This window comes from Astyanax mexicanus, chromosome 21 (genome assembly GCF_023375975.1).
Source record: "Astyanax mexicanus isolate ESR-SI-001 chromosome 21, AstMex3_surface, whole genome shotgun sequence".
In the NCBI taxonomy this organism is placed as follows: domain Eukaryota; kingdom Metazoa; phylum Chordata; class Actinopteri; order Characiformes; family Acestrorhamphidae; genus Astyanax; species Astyanax mexicanus.
In genome coordinates, this window is record NC_064428.1 from 1538117 (window position 1) to 1557194 (window position 19078).

General features: G+C 41.4%; 2 protein-coding genes across 5 annotated transcripts in view; one reads left to right on the forward strand and one right to left on the reverse strand.

Annotated features, from left to right (window-relative positions):
- Nucleotides 1-5635, forward strand: part of LOC125785702 (centromere-associated protein E-like) — a 169506-nt gene extending 163871 nt beyond the window's left edge. The window contains exons 46-51 of one of the 2 annotated variants that reach the window (XM_049469760.1): nucleotides 3212-3430; nucleotides 3531-3683; nucleotides 3798-3890; nucleotides 4407-4490; nucleotides 4813-4929; nucleotides 5025-5635. In XM_049469760.1, coding sequence (XP_049325717.1) covers nucleotides 3212-3430; nucleotides 3531-3683; nucleotides 3798-3890; nucleotides 4407-4490; nucleotides 4813-4929; nucleotides 5025-5219 — 861 coding nt within the window. In that variant the 3' untranslated portion in view covers nucleotides 5220-5635. The remainder of the gene's footprint in view (nucleotides 1-3211; nucleotides 3431-3530; nucleotides 3684-3797; nucleotides 3891-4406; nucleotides 4491-4812; nucleotides 4930-5024) is intronic. The other variant, XM_049469759.1, reaches the window with a different exon arrangement.
- Nucleotides 5636-10949: 5314 nt separating this feature from the next.
- On the reverse strand, nucleotides 10950-19030 carry LOC125780421 (syncytin-A-like). 3 transcript variants are annotated; one of them, XM_049469769.1, is made up of 2 exons: nucleotides 16511-16689; nucleotides 10950-14986 (listed from the first exon to the last, which is right to left on the reverse strand). In XM_049469769.1, the coding sequence occupies exon 2, from the start codon at nucleotides 12524-12526 to the stop codon at nucleotides 11114-11116; it is 1413 nt and encodes a 470-aa protein (XP_049325726.1). In that variant the 5' UTR covers nucleotides 12527-14986; nucleotides 16511-16689; the 3' UTR covers nucleotides 10950-11113. The 3 variants fall into 3 exon arrangements, with proteins under 3 accessions (XP_049325726.1, XP_049325725.1, XP_049325727.1); XM_049469768.1 differs by having other exon boundaries at nucleotides 16511-16679; XM_049469770.1 differs by lacking the exon at nucleotides 16511-16689 and adding an exon at nucleotides 18836-19030 and having other exon boundaries at nucleotides 10977-12889.
- Between the last annotated feature and the right edge of the window lie 48 nt (nucleotides 19031-19078).

A 19078-nucleotide genomic window follows, 5' to 3' on the forward strand; every position in this document is an offset into this window, starting at 1 on the left:
AAATATGATTCGGCAGTGTCTGTCTTGAAGTCCTCGGAGAATAAGTCTCAGCATAGCCTAAAAGAGTTGCAGCGAGAAAACCTGGCACTGTTGCCAGGTCAGAACACTGACCCGCCTAAGACTGTGGCTGACCTACTTCAAGACAAGCAGTGCCTCTTGCTTCAGTTGCAGCAGGCGCAAAAACAAATGGAGGTAATGATTCTAGAAACTTGCAATACTTGGAGTTAGAATGACCTTTTTTTTCCTCTTTGGGGGAAATCTCTAATTTATTTGATGCAAACTTTATCAATATTAAGTATTAAATGAGCAGTTATAAAAAATAAAAATGATAGGAGATGAGATTGATTGGCTGTGTGTAGATTTTGACCCATATTTGGCAAGTTGCTCCAGCATTGCGTGAGGTCAGAATGCTGCAGTTCTTTATTCAGCCTCTTGATGGTAATGTGGACCTTCACACATGGCTGCAGAACCCCTTTAAAACCAGTGTTGTCATCCATGCTCTGTGTGCAGTATGAATGTTGCCACTTGTGTCAAACAAATTGGTCAAACTTACTTGTCAATGGGGGAAGCAAAGTAAAAACAATTTAACACTACTGACTGGGTACCCCTGTCAAGAGTACAGCACATAGCTCAGTACAGTGACTGTCTGAACACAGCAAAACTAGCAAAGTTAACTTAAGTTCTGTTCTGTACAGAAACTCGCAGTATCTAATGATGTATCAACAGGTTTGCTTGGAAAGATTAATGTGGCACCCAGACCCACCCTCTGTTAATATCTGGGATTGGCCAATAAGGCTAAAAGGCTACCAGTATTCAGGATTGTCTAAAAAAACACTGATCACATAAGACAGTACTGTATTTTTACTCTCAGTACTTTTGTAGTACATTTTAGAATATTACTTTTAAGTACAAAAATGTTTTAATACTTTAGTACTTCTACTTAAATGTGATGCTTAAAGAACACTTTAACTTCTACTCACAACTTTTTTTATGATAGAGCGCTTGTACTTTTACTCTTTTAGTCTGGGTCTCTAGTATTTTTTTATACACATCCTGGTTTCACACAGTCAATTACATTACATTTAAAAAGGTCTCACTATGTAGGTATATCATAATGGAGCACTACACTGACCAAGCATGCTCTTAACCAATCAGCTGTCATTCTGCTATTTATTTGCCCTCGCCGCCCTTCTTAGTACTAAATGTTTTAACGTACAAGTTCAAGTGAGGTTTGTACAGCATGACTGTGTATCTGCAGAGCTTTTCCTTGTCTTTGTTCATTGTGTTTACTTTTTTGCCTTATGTATTTGTATTGACTACATGTATCTACTGTCCAGGGAATGTGTTCTACTAGATTGTAAGGCATTGCTGTAGGGAACTGATTGCATTCAGCTACACAAGCATTAGTGAGTTCAGGATGTTGGGTCATCAGAACTTCATCTAAACACCAACTGAGGATGGAGCACCATTATTTCAGTTCCACTGCTCCACCTCTCAATGCTATAGGGTTATTCTATTCTATTCTCCTGTGTCCTATACCTGGCATTAGTTATGGTGCCAATACTCAGCAATAGGTAAAACTTAAAGTAAATGAATGCATTTGTTAAAAAAGGTCCACAAAAATTGGACATACGGCACAATCATGTATTCATATTTTAGTTGCATCATGAAATTTATTTTCTTTCTGTATTAACAGGTTTGCTGATGCATTTCCTATTCATTTTGAAGCCTTGTTTCAGCATTTCTCAGTTCGTTTAATGCACTGCGAGTGAGAAAGAGTAAACTCTTAAGTAAAAAAAAAAGGGTTTTAAGGCATATCTAGTAGTGGAAAAAATGGTAGGAGGAGAAAAAGAGACACAAAAACAGGAAAATGCGTTTAAATGCTTCCCTTCCCACAGGGGTCCAGTTAAATTAGCTCTGAATGTTTTATGAGACCCAGCGTTTCAGCTCACACTGCTACTGCCAGGATAGGGAAATTGTCTTTAGGGCACAGACTAGAGGTTAGATCACACTGGGGGATGTGGTTATTGGTCAGTCTAGTGACATGAATGCAGACCAGACAAATGATATATAAATCACAGTGAAAATCACTGTAATGCTAATACAGCGTGATATTCTGTTGACTGTCATTCAGGCATGATGCTGAATGCTGCAGAAGACTTTTGTCATGGTGTGGGGTTCAGTTTAGTGCAATGTCAGATCAGCTTTGGTCTTTATTTCAGGCATTTAACAGCCGATGTTTAATGTTGGGCTTATAAGAAATTGATAAGTTATTGTTATAATTAGTAACAGTGTAATTAATTCTTGCAGTTATTCCAGGGCTTTACAAACTACTGCTGGTATCTTGTCAGTGAGGCTTGTCTAATAGCCTTGCTCATAAAGCTGCTAGACTAGGGTTAGCTTTTAGCATAGCACAGATACTTGTTCAAATCCTGTGCTTTCACTTTTTGTGCGCACAGCTTTCAACTTTCTTTCCCAGCTTCAGAACTGGCACACCTCTATTTCCTAATCTCCTAAACTCAGTCCAATATTTATAAATGTATACACACTCCCAATATTCCATAAGCAACCCATAAACATGAAAGAGAGTAAGTGACAGAGAGAGAAAGAGAGAAAATGTTTATTTTTGTTAAAAATGCACATAAATTAACATTTTTAATTGACACTGAAAGCAAACAAATGGAAAACATTTTTTTTTCTTTTATATTCACACTTTTTTCCGCCATAACACAAATAAAAAAACCTAGATGTATTTTTCTAAAAAAAAATAAAAAATAAAAAAGCAATTACAAAACTATAGTTAATAAATATGTATTTACCAACAAACTTCATAACATCCCAGCAGAAAAAACTAACAAAGGGCTTTTAATTATGAATTAAAGATGCAGACACACCAGCCTTCTACCCTAGGTCTGGAGTAGCTTATCTGTGATTGCTAACAACCAGATTAAAGTATGTAATACTGCAGGCCTCGAATGGGCTGGAGAGTTTTAGCTTTAACTAAAACTGCTGAAATGTCTAGTTTTTGTCATCTATGGACGAAATCTAATAACTGTGACTAAAATGTGAGACATGCATACAATTTAGCCAAAAGACTAGAACTAAAACTAAATCTAAATCATTGATCAAAATGAACACTGTCCTTAATTTGCACAAGTGAAGTTATTACAAAAGTGCAACTAATCAGATTGTTAATCTCTCATTACTGCAGATGACACAGCTAAGAGAAGACATGCAGTGTGTTACTGCTGAAAAGGACTGTCTTCTGGCAGAAAAGGCTGAAAGCAACTTGACTAACATGGAGCTGGAGAGCCTTCATGCAAATGTTCTGTCTCTAACTGAAGAGCGGGACCAGCTCCTAGAAGTGCTGCAGGGGCTCCGAGAGGAAAAGAGCAAGCTTAAGGTTGAATTGGAAGAAAAGGATGAAATGGTAAGGGACGACAAACACTTTCACTAGTAATTTTGTGTTTCTTGCATGTTTTGCTAAATAAGCAGATTCAGTCAGGTGATGTTTTCTTTGTGCTGTTTAGATACAAGAGTTGAAGCAGCTTCAGGCTGCTGATAAAGCCCGTTTGTTAATGAAGGATGCCTCATGCAGCATCGCTTCCAATGACTCTGGCTCATCCTTTAATGTGAACGAGGAAGGAGGTAAATTTCAGGAACTGCTGCAAGGAGTACGAGAGGTAGGAGTGTTTACCTTACTACTGGACTGGAACAATATTCCATTTATTTTAACTCCATTGTGTTGTAAATGTTGCTGTTCAGGGCCAGTTTTATTAAAATAATTTTCTTTTTAGCTCATCCAAGTCCAGAGCGAGTTAAAACAACAGAAACGACAAGGCTCAGAACAGCTGAGCCCCGGAGATGCGCAGGAAGCTCAGCTTCAACAGGTCAGTTGATTTTTTTTTTTTTCTTCTTCTCTTTTGTTTTATGACTTTGCTAGTGATTATTGGCCATTTTTAACACTTATTGCTGATGTAGCAAAAATACCTCTCCCCCCCCCCCAGAGTTGTTAATAAATGTTCTGTTTTTTATTTATATAAACATATAATAATGGTTGAATATTTGAAATGTAGGCCATACAAAATTACAATTTAGCAATTTTGAAAACTGGCCACTTGACAAACCAGCTAATTCCAATTTGATCATCCAAAATTGTTTTATAAATTATTTGCGCTCTTTACAAAGAAGAAATCCGGTGTGAAAAATGGACTTTGTGTAGTGAAACATAAGTAAAAACTTATGTGGGCCTCACCCACCTTGCCAGAGCCAGACACGTCTAGTCAAATAGGAGCTGACAGTGCTAGAAACAGCATGGCAGTTTGTTTCTGTGTTATTTGTGTAAATAACACATTAGAGTGTTACTTTTTGGACTTGGTGGACTTAAATGTTTTACTGTTGTTTAGATGCAGGTCCTCAAAGAGGAAGTGGAGTCTTTGAGGAACGAGAGAACAGTGCTCAGAAAAGATCTTCAGGAAGCAGCCGAAATGGTAAAAGTTTGTGTGATTGTTCATTTTTGAAGAATTCATGGGGATGCACTGAATTTTTGCCAACTAAAAATATTAATCCCATCACAGCCAGTGTGGAGTTGAGGCACTTTTTGTAAAACCAGCAAACCTATTTATTGGTGGTGTGGAGTAAATTGTACCAGAATGTTTTTTGTGTATTTAAATAATTCAGTGGTAGAAGGTTTTGAGAAAATACCAAATTAAAGACATTTTACTTTCGATGCAACCCTTCCAATTGACCTGCTGATGACTTGTCACTAAGATTCAGATGGCAAACTAAAAAAAAGTTTTGTTTTTTTCTCAGTCAAAAACCTACCAGGACCTGCTTCACTCCACTAAAGAGGAGCTGAAACAGCAGCAAAAAGAGAATGCAGAGTTAATGACCCAGAGTACAGAAAAGGAGTCTCAACTCAGACAACAGGTAAGTTCTGTTCAGTTTGTTTTTTGCCACCTCATCACTGATTCATTAGTATTCCTGTGTGCCTGACTGCTTCATTCCTTTATTTTTCCTTTTAGCTAAACCAGTTGAGTGAAGATCTTCTGTCTCTGCGAGGCCTGAATGACCAACTTCTATCAGAGAAATCCTCTGAGACTCAGGATCTCAACACAGAGCTGCAGAGTCTTCAGACACGCATTACCTCTCTTGAGAAGGAGAAAGAGACACTTGATGAAATGCTTAAGGAGAGTGAAGGAAAAGCACCCCATCTTTAGAATTACCATACTTGTCCACTGGGGGCAGTAGAGAGAACAATTTCATAATTAAATTGCCTTAAGTAATTGTTGCCCTCTGCCACAAATTAACTTTTACTATTCTAAACTAATGTAATACCAAATAGAGTCTATAGAGTTTACAAGGAATATTATTCCAATGGCTTTTATAGAACATGTATATTCTTTCTGTGGATGAACTGTGTTGTCCTTGAACTGAGTTTGTTTACAGTGTTCGACTTGAGCAGTATCTCAAACTCTGACTGTGTTCAGCTGTGTTACTGTGTTGGTCTGTTGCCAGACAGTTGTTGTGGAGGTCTTTTTTCGTCTTTTAAGAATCCACACCAAAGAAAAAGCTGAAAGGAGCCCCTCTTCTAATAATCTAAAAAAGGGAACCTTTTTTTTTTTTTTTTTTTTTTGCCTTTAAGATTAGTGTCCCTATAATGACAGAAAACAGCCGCTCCACTGTGATTGTTACAGCGATCATATCTCTATGTTGTGGTACAGAGCTGTATTCTCTTCCTCTCACAGGGAAAAAAGAAGCAATAATGCATAAAAATAATGTGTTAAAATAAATAAATGGAAAAGCAAAAAAAACACAAATCTCAATGTGTATATCCATTGTCTAAACCAGAAGTCTGGTATTCACTTAAGTTCATTAATAATATGTAAAACTGATTTTCATGATGAATTCACAGAATTCAATGTTGTGCAGCTGAATAGTTAAAATAAGGGTTGAAAAAACAAGAAACAGAAGAGTGAGGATCAGCATGTTTAGAGCTTAGGGACCTGAACTGAAGGAGTTCATGCAATGTGGTGGTTATAGAGTGAATAAAGCTCCAGGCCTTGGCAAAGAATGAAAATCAATTAAAATAAATTTTATTTATATAGTACATTTTAAAACTGATGTTGTCACAAAGCAGCTTTACAGAAATGTGATAGCAGGACAGAGAATCAGCCAAAACATTAAACATACAACACAAAACCACCAGTTAGCAACAGAGGCAAGAACAACTCTCTCAGAGCTGGGGGAGGACTACTATAGTTACTTTTACCACATGTACTACCTAGTACTACCACATGTACTATCACATGTACTTTCAAGGCTAATATACAAGGGGGGATCCATCTTCCTCTGGTCAGACAATGTATAAACGATTGTTATAAAGTCAGTATACACCAGCACAGGTCTAATATATTTAGATGAATATCTACACCAGCAGTGGCAGCAGTTAGAAAAAAGCCTAGAGTTTATATAAAGCTGGTCTGAGGCAGGTGGAATAAATGGGCAGTGAGCAGCTTATCTGTGGTGGGATGACTTGCCAAAATTCAGTCTGGCTGGACAGAGGGTGGAACGTCCATTGGTTATCAGATTGGACAGGTAGGCAGTCAGTAACTTGAAGGAAGTCAAAAAGATGGAATTAGTTTTTACTGGATTTAAGAGGAAGAGACAATAAAATTCAGCATTTTCAGAGTGTGGCTAACGACTCCGGGAGATATTAATATTAACAGCCTAACTAAAGGAAGAGCACCAGAAGGTAACATAGACACGGAGGCACCCCCAGTGAAAGTCAACGTACATTTAAGAAACACTGCATGTTTATATTTTTTTCATTTACCGTACTGTTGGGGTTGTATAAAACTCGTGCATTTAGTCAAAAAGGTGTGAACAAGCTCACACAGTCTGACAAAAGCACATCCACATTTAATGCAAGAGATACCACACGCATATTCACAGTTTAATTGTGTTCTCTGGAGAAATGAGGGGGCTGCATCCAATATCTCTAGGATGAGTTGGAGAACAATCAATCCCTCTTATAGCGAGGTTAATTCACCGTCCTGTGCGGTGGGCAGTAAAAAGAACTAAATGTCATTTGTGCTGTACTGGTCACCTCCAGCAGGAGGCAGCACTCGCCGTCTATCAGGTAGGCCTATTCAATCTGATTTACCCCACCACATTGGTATTATAATACAATCATTCTTCTTTCTTTTCTCTTTCTTTCTCTCCTTACTTTCTCTCTTACTCTCCCCTCTTTCTTTTTCTGCAACTCTCTGTCCTATCTGTTGTTCTCCCTTTCTCTCCTGCATTTTTTCCTTTCTCGCTACCCTATAGCATCTTTTTTTTCTTTCTTCTCTCTGTCTCCTTCTCTTTCTTCCTTTGCCACACTCTTCTTTTTATCCTTTTTTCTCTCACTGCTTTATCTCCCCTTTCTGTCTTTTTCCTCCCTAATTTGTCTCACACTTTCTCTTAATTCCTTTTCTCCCCCTGCATTTCCCTTTTTTCTTCATTTATTTCTCTTTCGATCTTTCTCCCATCTTTCTTTCTCCCTTTTTTCTTATTCTCTATTTCTTTCCACATTTGTTTCTCTCTCTCTATTTTCGTTTTATTTTTTTGTTTCTCTTTCTTTCCTTCTCCTACTTATTTGTCTTCTCTCTCCCTTTCTTTCACTGACTCAGTCTCTACATTCTTCTTTGTTTTTCTTTTCCTCACTCTCTTTATTTCTGTCTATCTTTCTTAAGTGTCTTTAAAAAAATCTAAAGATAAGGGATATTGACATTTAGATTTGTTAAAGTGTCTTTCTGTGAAAATAATTACAATTAAATAATACAAAATAAATAGACAATAAATAGATAAATTATTATTATTATAAAATTTAACATAAGGTTATTCAGGTTACATAAAAGGAATATGCTACTACAGAACATATGCACATGTCTCTAGTTAGTAGATGAATAGTTAAGAAATATATTTTTTAACAAAAATCAGCTGCTATTAAATTATTAAAAGCTATTAATTTCTACAAATTGCTGTGTATTTTTCTTTATTTTTTTTTTTAAATATGGACCTTTTTATTCTCCTGGTAGGATTACTCGAAACACCCCTAGTCTCTCTCTTACTTTCTCTCTGTCTTTCTCTCTATATCTCCTACTCTATCTCTCTTGTTGCCTCTGGCGCGTGCGTGCTCGCGCGCGCTCTGCTGAATGTGCGCGCATTCACAGAGTTTCAGTCTCGTGCTGCTCGGCGCTGTGGAGGCGCGAGCCCCGTTTGGTACCAAATAAGGACATGAGCACCAGACACGATGACGTCAGTAAGAACGGATAAGGAGAAATGGAGGGAGCGCGAGGAGGAGGGGCAAAAAATGAGATTGAACTGGAGAGAAAAAGCCAGTTACATAACAGAGAGCATAAGAGAGAAAGAGAGCATGAAAGAGAGAGAGAAGGGAAAAGGAGAGAATAAGAGTGAGAAAGCTGGTTTGTGTGAGGTGGAGGTGTATTGGTTCTGGGGGGGGGGTGGGGGGTGCTGGAGCTTATCCCATCCAGCATCGGGCAGAACGCAGGATACACCCTGGACAGGCCGCCAATCCATCGCAGGGCAGACAGACACACAGACACATTCACTCACACACAGGGGGCAATTTGTTTCTGACATCTAATTGGGAGGAAACCGGAGAACCCAGAGGAAACCCACGCAGACACGGGGAGAACGTGCAAACTCCACACAGGAAGACCCGGGTCGCCCCAGCCGGGAATCGAACCCAGGCCGTCTTGCTGTGAGGCGGAAGTGCTACCCACTGTGCCACCGTGCCGCCCATGAAATCTTTTAATTTTAACATATATAACCTATGTCACCATTTGCTACTCCCAGGTGGTGGTGATGAAGCTGAGTTAAAAAAAAAACTTAGCTAATGATAATTTAGCAAATGCTCTCTACATCACTGCCATGTACAGTTATGTTCACAACCCAAACATTTCCTGTAAAATGACGAATTATTCCATTTTATAAAGAGTGCTTGACCCTTTTTTAAGAAATAAAATATGTTAAAATTAAAAGATTTCATGGGCGGCACGGTGGCGCAGTGGGTAGCACTTCCGCCTCACAGCAAGATGGCCTGGGTTCGATTCCCGGCTGGGGCGACCCGGGTCTTTATGTGTGTGAATGGATAAAGTGGTTGATAATGACTTAACTGACTAAAAGATTTCATGTAATTATAGAAACATTTCTTGTAAAATTACAATAATAGACGTTGATTACAATAAATACAATAACTGTTTTTTTACGGTTTATGTATGTTTTAAAAATTACACAATTTTTCTGTTTTTTTTACAGACATTTTCTGGCGCCCCTGCTGCCGGAAAAATACCGTTTATTTACACTTTTTTTTTTACAGTGATATCTGCATTTTAAAATGTTAACTTTGTGTAAAAATACAGAAAATTTAGCTTTTTTGTCACAAAATATGACTTTATTTTTACAGTTAGTATTGTTCGAATTGTCATCTAAAATTTGTTAAAAAACAGATATTTAATGTATTTTACTCACACAGATTGTTTATGTTAAATCACATGACTCATTTCAATAGACAGTTTATTCTTGTCATTTTAATACCATTTGCCTGTCATTTTGAAATACAGGGAAATATTGTAAAATTTTACTTGGAAAAACTGTAAAAAAATGTTTTTTTTTACAGTGTAGAGTTTTGTTTATTGACTTAGTTCCAACTGTACGCTGTAAAAATGAGGAAAGAAAAAAAATAATAAAAAATATATGTCTAATGGAATTAGGGACAGTTATATAAATGGCTCACATGAGACCTGCTTTATGATGAATGATGACCTAAATCTGATTTAGATCTGTAACACTATATTAAATTATAATTGCTGGCCTAAAATAAAAATAATACAATGTTTTTAAAATGTTTATTTTAGAAGGGAATTTATATTGCAATTTTGATTAATCCGATAATTTATTCCAATATTAAATGTGTTTTAGATGTGACCAAATGTAATTGTAAGATGTAGGACAAATTATATCATCACATTACATTTAAAAACTATATTATCCTTTTTATTGAATTCATTTGTAAGCCTAATATAAATTAATGGGAGACTAAAACGGGTTTTTTTGAAAGTAATTTCTTTAAAGCCAGTTATAAAGAAAATATAACTGCTGAGCACCGTGCGCTCTCCCGACTGGACGTGTCTCGATGCGCGTTAAGTCCTACGAGTTATTTACTTCTGCAATACCCGTCTTTCTTTCGCTTTTTATACAATTAAACTAGCACTGTCTTACATGAGTCTTTGTTTGGCTTTATATCTTGCTGTATTCTGAGGGAAATATTATAAAAATATTAACGGACATCGCGAGAGTAACTTTTAGCGCCCACTACCAGACGCGTGTGCACGCAAAAGAGAGTCGGATTCTGCCTGGGATTCAAAATTCGGCACACCTGTTATATATAATATGATTTAAATACATTTTAATTAAATTATTGTGGTGGAAATACCTGTGACGATTAATAAAGACAAATATTAAGTTCTGAGTCGTGTCAGATGAGTAACAAGTTTTTATTAATGCAAATTATTGAGAGTACAATCAGTCATGAAATCATCACGCTCTGAAAGTGCTCTGAGAGTAACAGTCTCTCAGAGCCGTTATTTATCCCCGCTCCGCTGTGTCCGGAACCATAAACCATAACTGGACATATGGTTTTCCGCTTGCAACGGCGTCCTTCCAAATCTCCCTTCTATGCCAAGACGGAAACTCCCTTCTGTTCCCAGGCAGGGTTTTTTAGGATGTTTCCCGTCAGAAATGTCAGCCTAACCTCTTCACGGTCACATCCTGGTGTTTACCCAGAATGGTTATCAGACAAGGTTTCTCTGCTGGCGCGTACACAAATGTCAGAATGACCTAAAGAGTAACTCTGCAAAACAAGCTAATATGAAGCGAATTACCACTGTAAATATTTAGTGTGATTAAACACATCTAATAAAATGAACATGCATAAAATGATCACATCTGTCATAACAAGGTGGTTATAATAGTAATAACATTGTGATAATGAAATTTCCCACGTCACTCCTCCCTTTTGATTCTAGGAATCAACTCACACAGTTTCCTACACATTGCTCGCATTCTCATACTGAGATTCCTCAGTAAACATTCGGGATAGCCCTATAACAGGGTCTTCGTAACCTGGAATCATCTGAAACATCTGGTAGTGACTGAATGCACGAGTAATCATATTTGAGATACAATTCATAACACATGGTACGATACATAGGATAAGGAGTCCCAAACAAATAATAGGGAGGACCATAGGCAGTAGCCAACGTCCCCATGGCCCTAAAAAAGACTCCAGCCATGCTAGCCATGGCTCATTCACAGGTGGAGGTTCATGGATTGCTTGTTTCATGTGACTTACAAGGTCAGTGATGTTCTCATAATAATCTGGAATTGAAAAACAACAAGAGGTGTTTAAAACCTGACACACTCCCCCTTCATGGGCTAGCAAAAGATCAAGAGCCATTCTATTCTGAAGTACAGCCTGACGTATGGCCCTCATCTCTGCATTTATTAGAAAAAAAGCTTCGGTGCTACTATTAGCCATAACCAACATTTGCCATGCAAGTCCATTGATCTTGTTCAAAGTAGCAGTTGTTCCACCTCCTAGGAAAAGGGACCATCCAACTGATGCTCCAGGTGTTGTCCAAGGGTCAGCCAGGACATACCCGTTGTATTTCGAACCCAAGGCACGTCGTTTCCTAGTCAAAGAGTTCTTAGGGAGAACTGCCATGTGTGGGACCACCATAGCTGGAGCGCAACACCCATTCCAAGGGAATGAGTGGACCCAAGTCCCGTTCCGGCTCTTCTTTCGTGGTAGATTGGTGTAGGCAGTTTGGCCACACACCCAGCTCACAGGTCCCGAAGTTCGGGCCCCTGACATGATGTGACATTCTGTGTAGTTGGGTCTCACGGTGTGAGTGCCATCCGATATTGAACAGTTGAAGCCTATGCTATCATAGAAGGTGATGTTAACCTTACAGTCAGTGTACCCTAAACGAGGCCCTCCTCTTATTCCAGATGAGCACATGCATGTGGATGCATTGAGAGGGGGCACCGTGGTGAAGGACATGTTCGCAAATTTTGGCTCATATCTTGGTCCGGGGTGGGTCATGTTACATTGGGGCATCATCTGAAACATAGCAGTCACATTTCCATTAAATGGAGGGCTTTGTTTCGTGGCTGCGAAATGGGCTGATACATTTAGCATAAATGCCATCTGCATGTCTAGAGCGCAGTCTGCTGGATCCTTCAGCAATGTAGCAGCAGTCACATTGTTTAAAGGAGTCGGTATCCAGGGGACAGCAAGCTTGTGGCAGACAATACATTCTCTGTTGGGAGACACCTCGTCAGCTGCTGCTACTGTGGCCATGCATGCTTTGTTTCCAAAGCATTGTTGTTCCACTCGGTCCTGAAGGGACTGATGGGACCCAGGTAGGAGGGTCACCACCATTAACAGCCACAGCATGGTGATACTGGTTTATCAGGGTGGGTGCCCCTAGCCTATGTAGACACTTTAGTGCTCAGAGTGCGGGCACGCCCAATCGCACTCGTCCCACCAGCCGTGAGACCTTAAGACACCCACTCACTGATCAACCAGAGCTTCCTCTTCTTCAGGTTTGGTGGGGGCCTTCTTGCAGTGTGTGTGATGAACCCAGGTTCCACGTCCTTCAATCTTCAGCGCAGTGTGGGTCGTCAGGAGCACAAGATGAGGTCCAGTCCACCTTTGCTGGTTCCACCTTCGTCTCCGCAGGTCTTTGATCAGCACCCAGTCTCCTGGCTTGTGGTTATGGAAGGGTTGGTCAGCTGGTTGAGGTAGCACAGCTTTTACCTGTCGAGATGCAGACAAAAGAGAATCATGCAATGAGATACAGTATTCAACAAGTGTGTGGTCTAACAGTTGATCCTCCAGTGGGGGGGGCCCCACTCCTACATTGGGAGGTCTGCCAAAAACAATCTCAAATGCACTTAGGCCTGTTTTTGCTTGCACCCTGGTTCTGCTTTGCCACAGGACCAGAGGGAGACATTTGACCCAATTTAGACCTGTTTGCTGTGTAATTTTTGCCAATCCATTTTTGATGGTGCCGTTTGCTCTCTCTACTGCCCCTGCTGAGGCGGGGTGGTAACTACAATGCTTGTGCATGTCAATACCCAAATATTTGGTCAAACTTTTGAGCCCTGTGTGTACAAATGGTGTGCCATTGTCGCTAGAAACCCTTTTTGGCAGACCAAATCTTGGGATCAGTTCTCTGAGAAATGCTTTAGCCACTGCTTCTCCATCCTGTTTACCTGTTGGGAAAGCTTCAATCCATTTACTGAACATGCAAACACAGACCAGGAGAAACTTTTTTCCTTCAGCTGGAGTTAGCTCTACAAAGTCTATCTGCCAGTGTTGAAATGGTTCTGTGGCAGGTGGATGACCTGCTGGCTGCTGTGTGAGTGGTGCAGCATGTCTGTGTGTGTGTTGAGCACAGATGAGACATGAAGAACAAAAATTTTGGGCAAGTGTATGGAGTCCAGGTGCATACCAATACCTGGAAATCTGCTCTACTATCCCTCCCTTGGCCATGTGACTCCTTCCATGGACAATTTTGATCAAAACCTTAGCATATTGTTTGGGCAGGAGTGGCCTGTTGGTGGATTTCTGTCTCCAAATGCCATTGTCTTTGTAACAATCAGTTTTAGCCCACAATTTTTTTTCTAATGGTGTTGCCATTGACTGAATGTCAATTAAGGAAGGTTTCTCCTGCTCTGGTGTAGAAATTTGTGCAGCTGTGATGTTTGCATTATGAGCTGTGTGCTTAGCGACGCTGTCTGCAAACGCATTTCCCCTGCTTACTGGATCTCCTGTGGATGTGTGTGCGGCACACTTGATTACTGCGATCTGTGAGGGAAGCAAAAGAGCAGAAAGCAAGTTGTTAATCAGCTCATGGTGTTTGATCTTTGTTCCTGAACTTGTCAGGAAATTACGCTGCTTCCACATGAAACCAAAATCATTGGCCACGCCCCAAGCGTACCTGCTGTCAGTGTACGCATTTAATGATTGACCTTTTGCCAATTCACATGCTTTTGTAAGGGCTACTAGCTCAGCTGCCTGTGCTGAGTAAGAGCTGGGCAAAACGCCAGTGTCCAAGACCTCTGTGGCTGACACTACAGCGTATGCTACTCTGTTCGTTCCTGTCTTATCTCTGCTTGCTGAGCCATCAACAAAGAGCTCCATTTGCGCATTGTGCAATGGCTCTTCTTGCAAATCTATTCGTGGTGTGCACGCGTGCTGCAGCAACAGCTGACAGTCGTGTGGCTCCCCATCCTCTGGAGTTGGGAGGAGGGAAGCAGGATTGAGCGTGCTGCAACGTTGTACTGTAACATTAGGCATGTCAAGTAAAGCAGTGTGATATCGCAGCCATCTCTGGGCTGATAGATGTGCAACTCTCTGATCTTGGAGAATGTTGTGCACTGCATGTGGTACCTTTAATGTAAGTGGAGCATAAGCCACTATGTCTCTTGAAGCTATTAGTGCCTTTTCTGCTGCTGCCACTGCTCTAAGGCAGGTGGGCAGGCCCTGAGCCACTGAGTCCAGCTTACAAGAGAAGTATGCAACAGGGCGAAGCTTATCTCCATGTTTTTGAGTAAGCACTGAAGTCATATAGATGCCTTTTGCATCTACCATCTGAACAAAAGGTTTAGTTGGATCAGGTATGCCCAATGCTGGCATATTTTGCAAAGCCACCTTAAGCTGTATAAATGCTTCTTCTGCCTCTTGTGTCCACTGCAGTTTTGCAGTGCTAACCCCTTTCGTAGGAATAATATCTCTGAGAGGGCCCTCCTGCTCTGCATAGGAGGAAATGAAAGTGCGGCAGTATGAACACATTCCTAAAAAGGAAAGCAGTTGCTTCTTTGTTGTGGGCTTAGGAATTTGGCAAATTGCCTCAATTCTGTCAGTTGCCATGCATCTCTCTCCTGCCCTTATGACATGGCCCACAAAAGTAACCTCAGTCTTACAGTACTGTAATTTTGCTTTGCTGGCCTTGTGGCCTTGCTCAGCCAAGTGTTTCAGCAACTGTAATGTGGCTTGTTTACAAAGCTGCCGCGAGGGGGCAGAGATGAGAAGATCATCCATGTACTGCGCCAGAGTGACCCCTTGCGGTAGAACTAAGCTTGCCAGGCTATCTCTCAGTGCAGCATTATAGATAGTAGGTGACTCACAATAACCCTGACACAACCTCGTAAAAGTATATGCTTTCCCTTCAAAGGAGAATGCAAACCAGAATCTACTGTCTGGATGAATTGGAACACTGAAAAATGCATTAGCCAGATCCACTACACTGTAGTGGGTGTGTTCCGTTGGTATCTGAGACAAAATAGTGTGGGGATTTGGAACCTCAGGGGCTCGCGCTTGAACTGCTGCATTTACCGCTTGCAAATCTTGTACAAATCTCCACTCATCCCGGCCGGGCTTCTTAACAGGAAAGATTGGTGTTCTAACTGGTGAGTCTGCGCATGGCACTATGACCCCTTTTTCAAGAAGAGCTTGAAACACGGGCCTAATGCCTTCAACTGCTTCAGGTTTCAAAGGATATTGAGCTTGTCTAGGCCTATATGAAGACTTAGGTGTAATGGACACAGGTTCACAGCCTTTAATCAACCCTACATCATACTTCCTGCTGGCCCACAGCTGAGGAGGGAGAGAGCTGAGCTCCAGTTCCTCTTCCTCTGTGAGCGAAACCGCCTGCACCAGTGGCGCGCTGCCAAACAGCTCCACTGTAGGCTCTGTTTTCAAACGATACTGATAAGGGCATCTCCACGTGTGGGTGGAGGCGCTGTGCTGCACATTGGGGTGTTTTATATTAACCCAATCTTTAGCCCTGGCCACCCGTAAAGCCCATGGACCAATATTTTTCCATGGCACGGTATGGTTAACTCTGGCCAGGGAGATGTGAGGGGAGGAATTTTCTACTGTGAACAAAGTGTCCTGCTGTTTAGTTAAAGAGACCATAGCTGCTGCCTTTTCACTGTCCCAAATTAAAAATGTTGTAGATAGTGGTTCTGAAGTCTGGTGGTAAAATAACTGTTCGTATTCATGGTCTGGCCCACTGCTAATGTGGGATGTACAATGCAAATCAGTTTGCTTCCACTCTAAAGGCTTTGTCACCAGTTTCTTTGTTTCTGACAGAAAATGTTTCATTGTTTCACTCTGTTCTTCTACACAACGCCACATATATGCATATCCTGGAGCCCCAGGTGCAAATTGGACCATGCATGGTTGTTCAAATTCTATAGATAAACCAGTTGGTGAGCTAATCAAGTTACAACCTAATTTACACATCAAATCTCTAGCCAACAAGTTTACTGGGCACGTTGAGGAGATCAAAAAGCAGTGAGAGAAGGATCGATCATTTAAAGAACATTGGAGAGGCACAGACACCTTTTCTTTAACTATTTGCCCTCCTACCCCAATTAATGCTGTATGTTTTCCTGGTTGTGTTTCACATTTCAAATCCTCAGCCCTAATTACAGAATAACCAGCACCGCTGTCAACCATAAATTTCAATGTCTTTCCACATACTTCAACATTTAACATTGGCATTGCTGTTGGATTATTGGTTAATTGCTGCACTAAACTAAGGTAAGAGAAAGAAAAATCTACTTCCCTGTCCGATGACTCAGTGGACTCGTCTGTGCCGTCCTGCCTCTCCGCCGCCCGTCACTTGTTTGACGCACTGCTGTCAACTTCTCCAGGACAGTCTCTAGCAAAGTGTCCTTCCCTTCTACAGGCATAACACCTGTTTGTCCAATCCACTTCAGTTTCGTCCTCTTGACTGTTTTGTTGCTGTTGTTGAGGAGCTGGTGGTCGGAATACAGGTCCGTTACCAGCAAATCCACTTCGTCCACCTCGTCCACCTCTTCCTCTACCTCTTCCTTTTCCTCGTGCTCTTCCTTTTCCTCTCTGGGAGCTTACAGTTAGCTCCGTTACCTGCTGTACCATCGTTAACATAGCTTGATCCATCGTTTCAGACTTTTTCTTCTCCTTTTTCTTTTCTTGATTTTTGAAGAGAATCTCATAGTGTCTGGCATGATCCTCAATAACGCTGAGAGGTTGTCGATAATATCCAATACAGTGTTGTTTGATGGAATTGGCCAATTCTGGCTTCAGTCCCAGTAGGAAGCTATTGCGCAAGTGTGCTTCCCAGGAAGAAACCGCATCAGCATTTTCTGCTCTGGCTGCAGGAGCGTCAAGTCCACTATGATCAGTGTGGACTCTGGTTAAACGAACCATATAATCCTGCACAGTCTCTCCGTCTTCCTGTTTGCATTCAGCGATTTTTCCCATGTTGACGTGAAGGGGAAAAGCTGCAACAAGACGCTCTTTTAAGTCTCTTATCATATTCCTGTACTCCAAATTCACATCTGGGTCTGCTGCAGGATCTCGATTCCACTGAACATCACCCAGTCTGATGTCCTGCTGCGGCCAGCCTCTGTCAATCTTGCAGTAACTTGATCCAAGTTTTCTCATCAGGATGCGCTTTATCTCGTTGGCTGTGGGTCGGCACGAAATACAAAAGTTCTCAAATTCATTTCCGAATTTCCTTCCTCCAACTTGTTGTGGGTCTGGTAATCCAGTAGAAACTTCCAAAATGTCCTTTTCAGTCCAGTATCTGTGAACTAGCATTGGCCCTTCATGCCCTGCTACTTCAACCATCGGTCCTATGAAAATCAGATCATCTGACTGGTCCAAACGCCCTGTGTTTTGGGGCTTTGCAGGAGGGAGATTGGTTTGCCCCCCCCCTGGCCTCCTTTGCCTTGTGTTGCTTGACACCGGGGAACTTGCTGGGGCGTTGGTCCCCAAACTTGTGTTGGCTATCATCTCATCCAGCCTCTCCCTCAGTTCTGCATATGGACCGGGTTGAAATGGGCCTGCATACGCTGGTGGTGGTGGCGGTGGTGGTATCTCAGCTGCTGGTGGTGGTGGTGCCTCAGCTGCTGGAGCGCCTACTTGATTGTTGTTAGGTGGTGGGCGTCGGGGACAGGCGGCGTCCAGGTCAGGATCGAGCACTGCTGAGAGACACTGAGACATGGGTTTAATTGCACCCCCCTCCCTTTCTTTCTCCCGTTTTTTCTGCCTCCTCTATCCAAAACCCTGCTGCCCTTAACATATTTTCCGTATGCTTTTTCCAATGATTAGTTACTGCCCGTGGACACCCCATGGGCGGCTGCTGTATCCTCTGCTTGAATCTCCCTAAATATTTAACACCAAGACTGCCATTTACTGGAAATCCAAAGTATCTAATCCAAATTGGAACATACATTACACTCTCTGTGCCATAATTTCTACTCATCTCATGAAATAATGGAGCAGTGTGTATTTTTGGGTTATATTTTAATTCTTTAGCTAAGTGGGATCCCATTTTGTTGTTCTCTCACTTGACTTTGACTCAGAAATTTAGTTCCCAAAAATTGTTCTCACCCTCCTCTATTCTTGCAGTCCTTCTAGCGGTCCGGACCTATTTTACTCTAATACACGTCTGTACTTAGAGACCTTATCAACCAGGTGGGTTTTGTACACACGCCGCTAACTGCCGCGTCTTTGGACGCCGTTAACTGCCACGAGTTATATGCCGTTAAAACTGCCACATATACTATACCGCTAACTGCCACCCCTTTAAAGGGCCGCTAACTGCCATATAGGTACTATTTTATTCTCAAGAAGGAGCTGCTTGAGGACCGGTGGAGGGAATTTAATATTAAGTTTTTTTCAAAAACTGATTTTGTCACTTACCACCAAGGTTCTTATTAAATCCCGTCAGATCGGCGGATGGAGACCTGCCCCCCTTCACCCCCACGGTACTGTCCCTTTGTCTGTGGGCCTTCCTCGTTTTGGGTCCGGTCTCACCGGAGAGCGTCCTCGATGAGAGGGACCTTTCTCCGTCCGTCGATCACTCTGGGATCCTGTCTCGTGACGCCAATTTGTGGTGGAAATACCTGTGACGATTAATAAAGACAAATATTAAGTTCTGAGTCG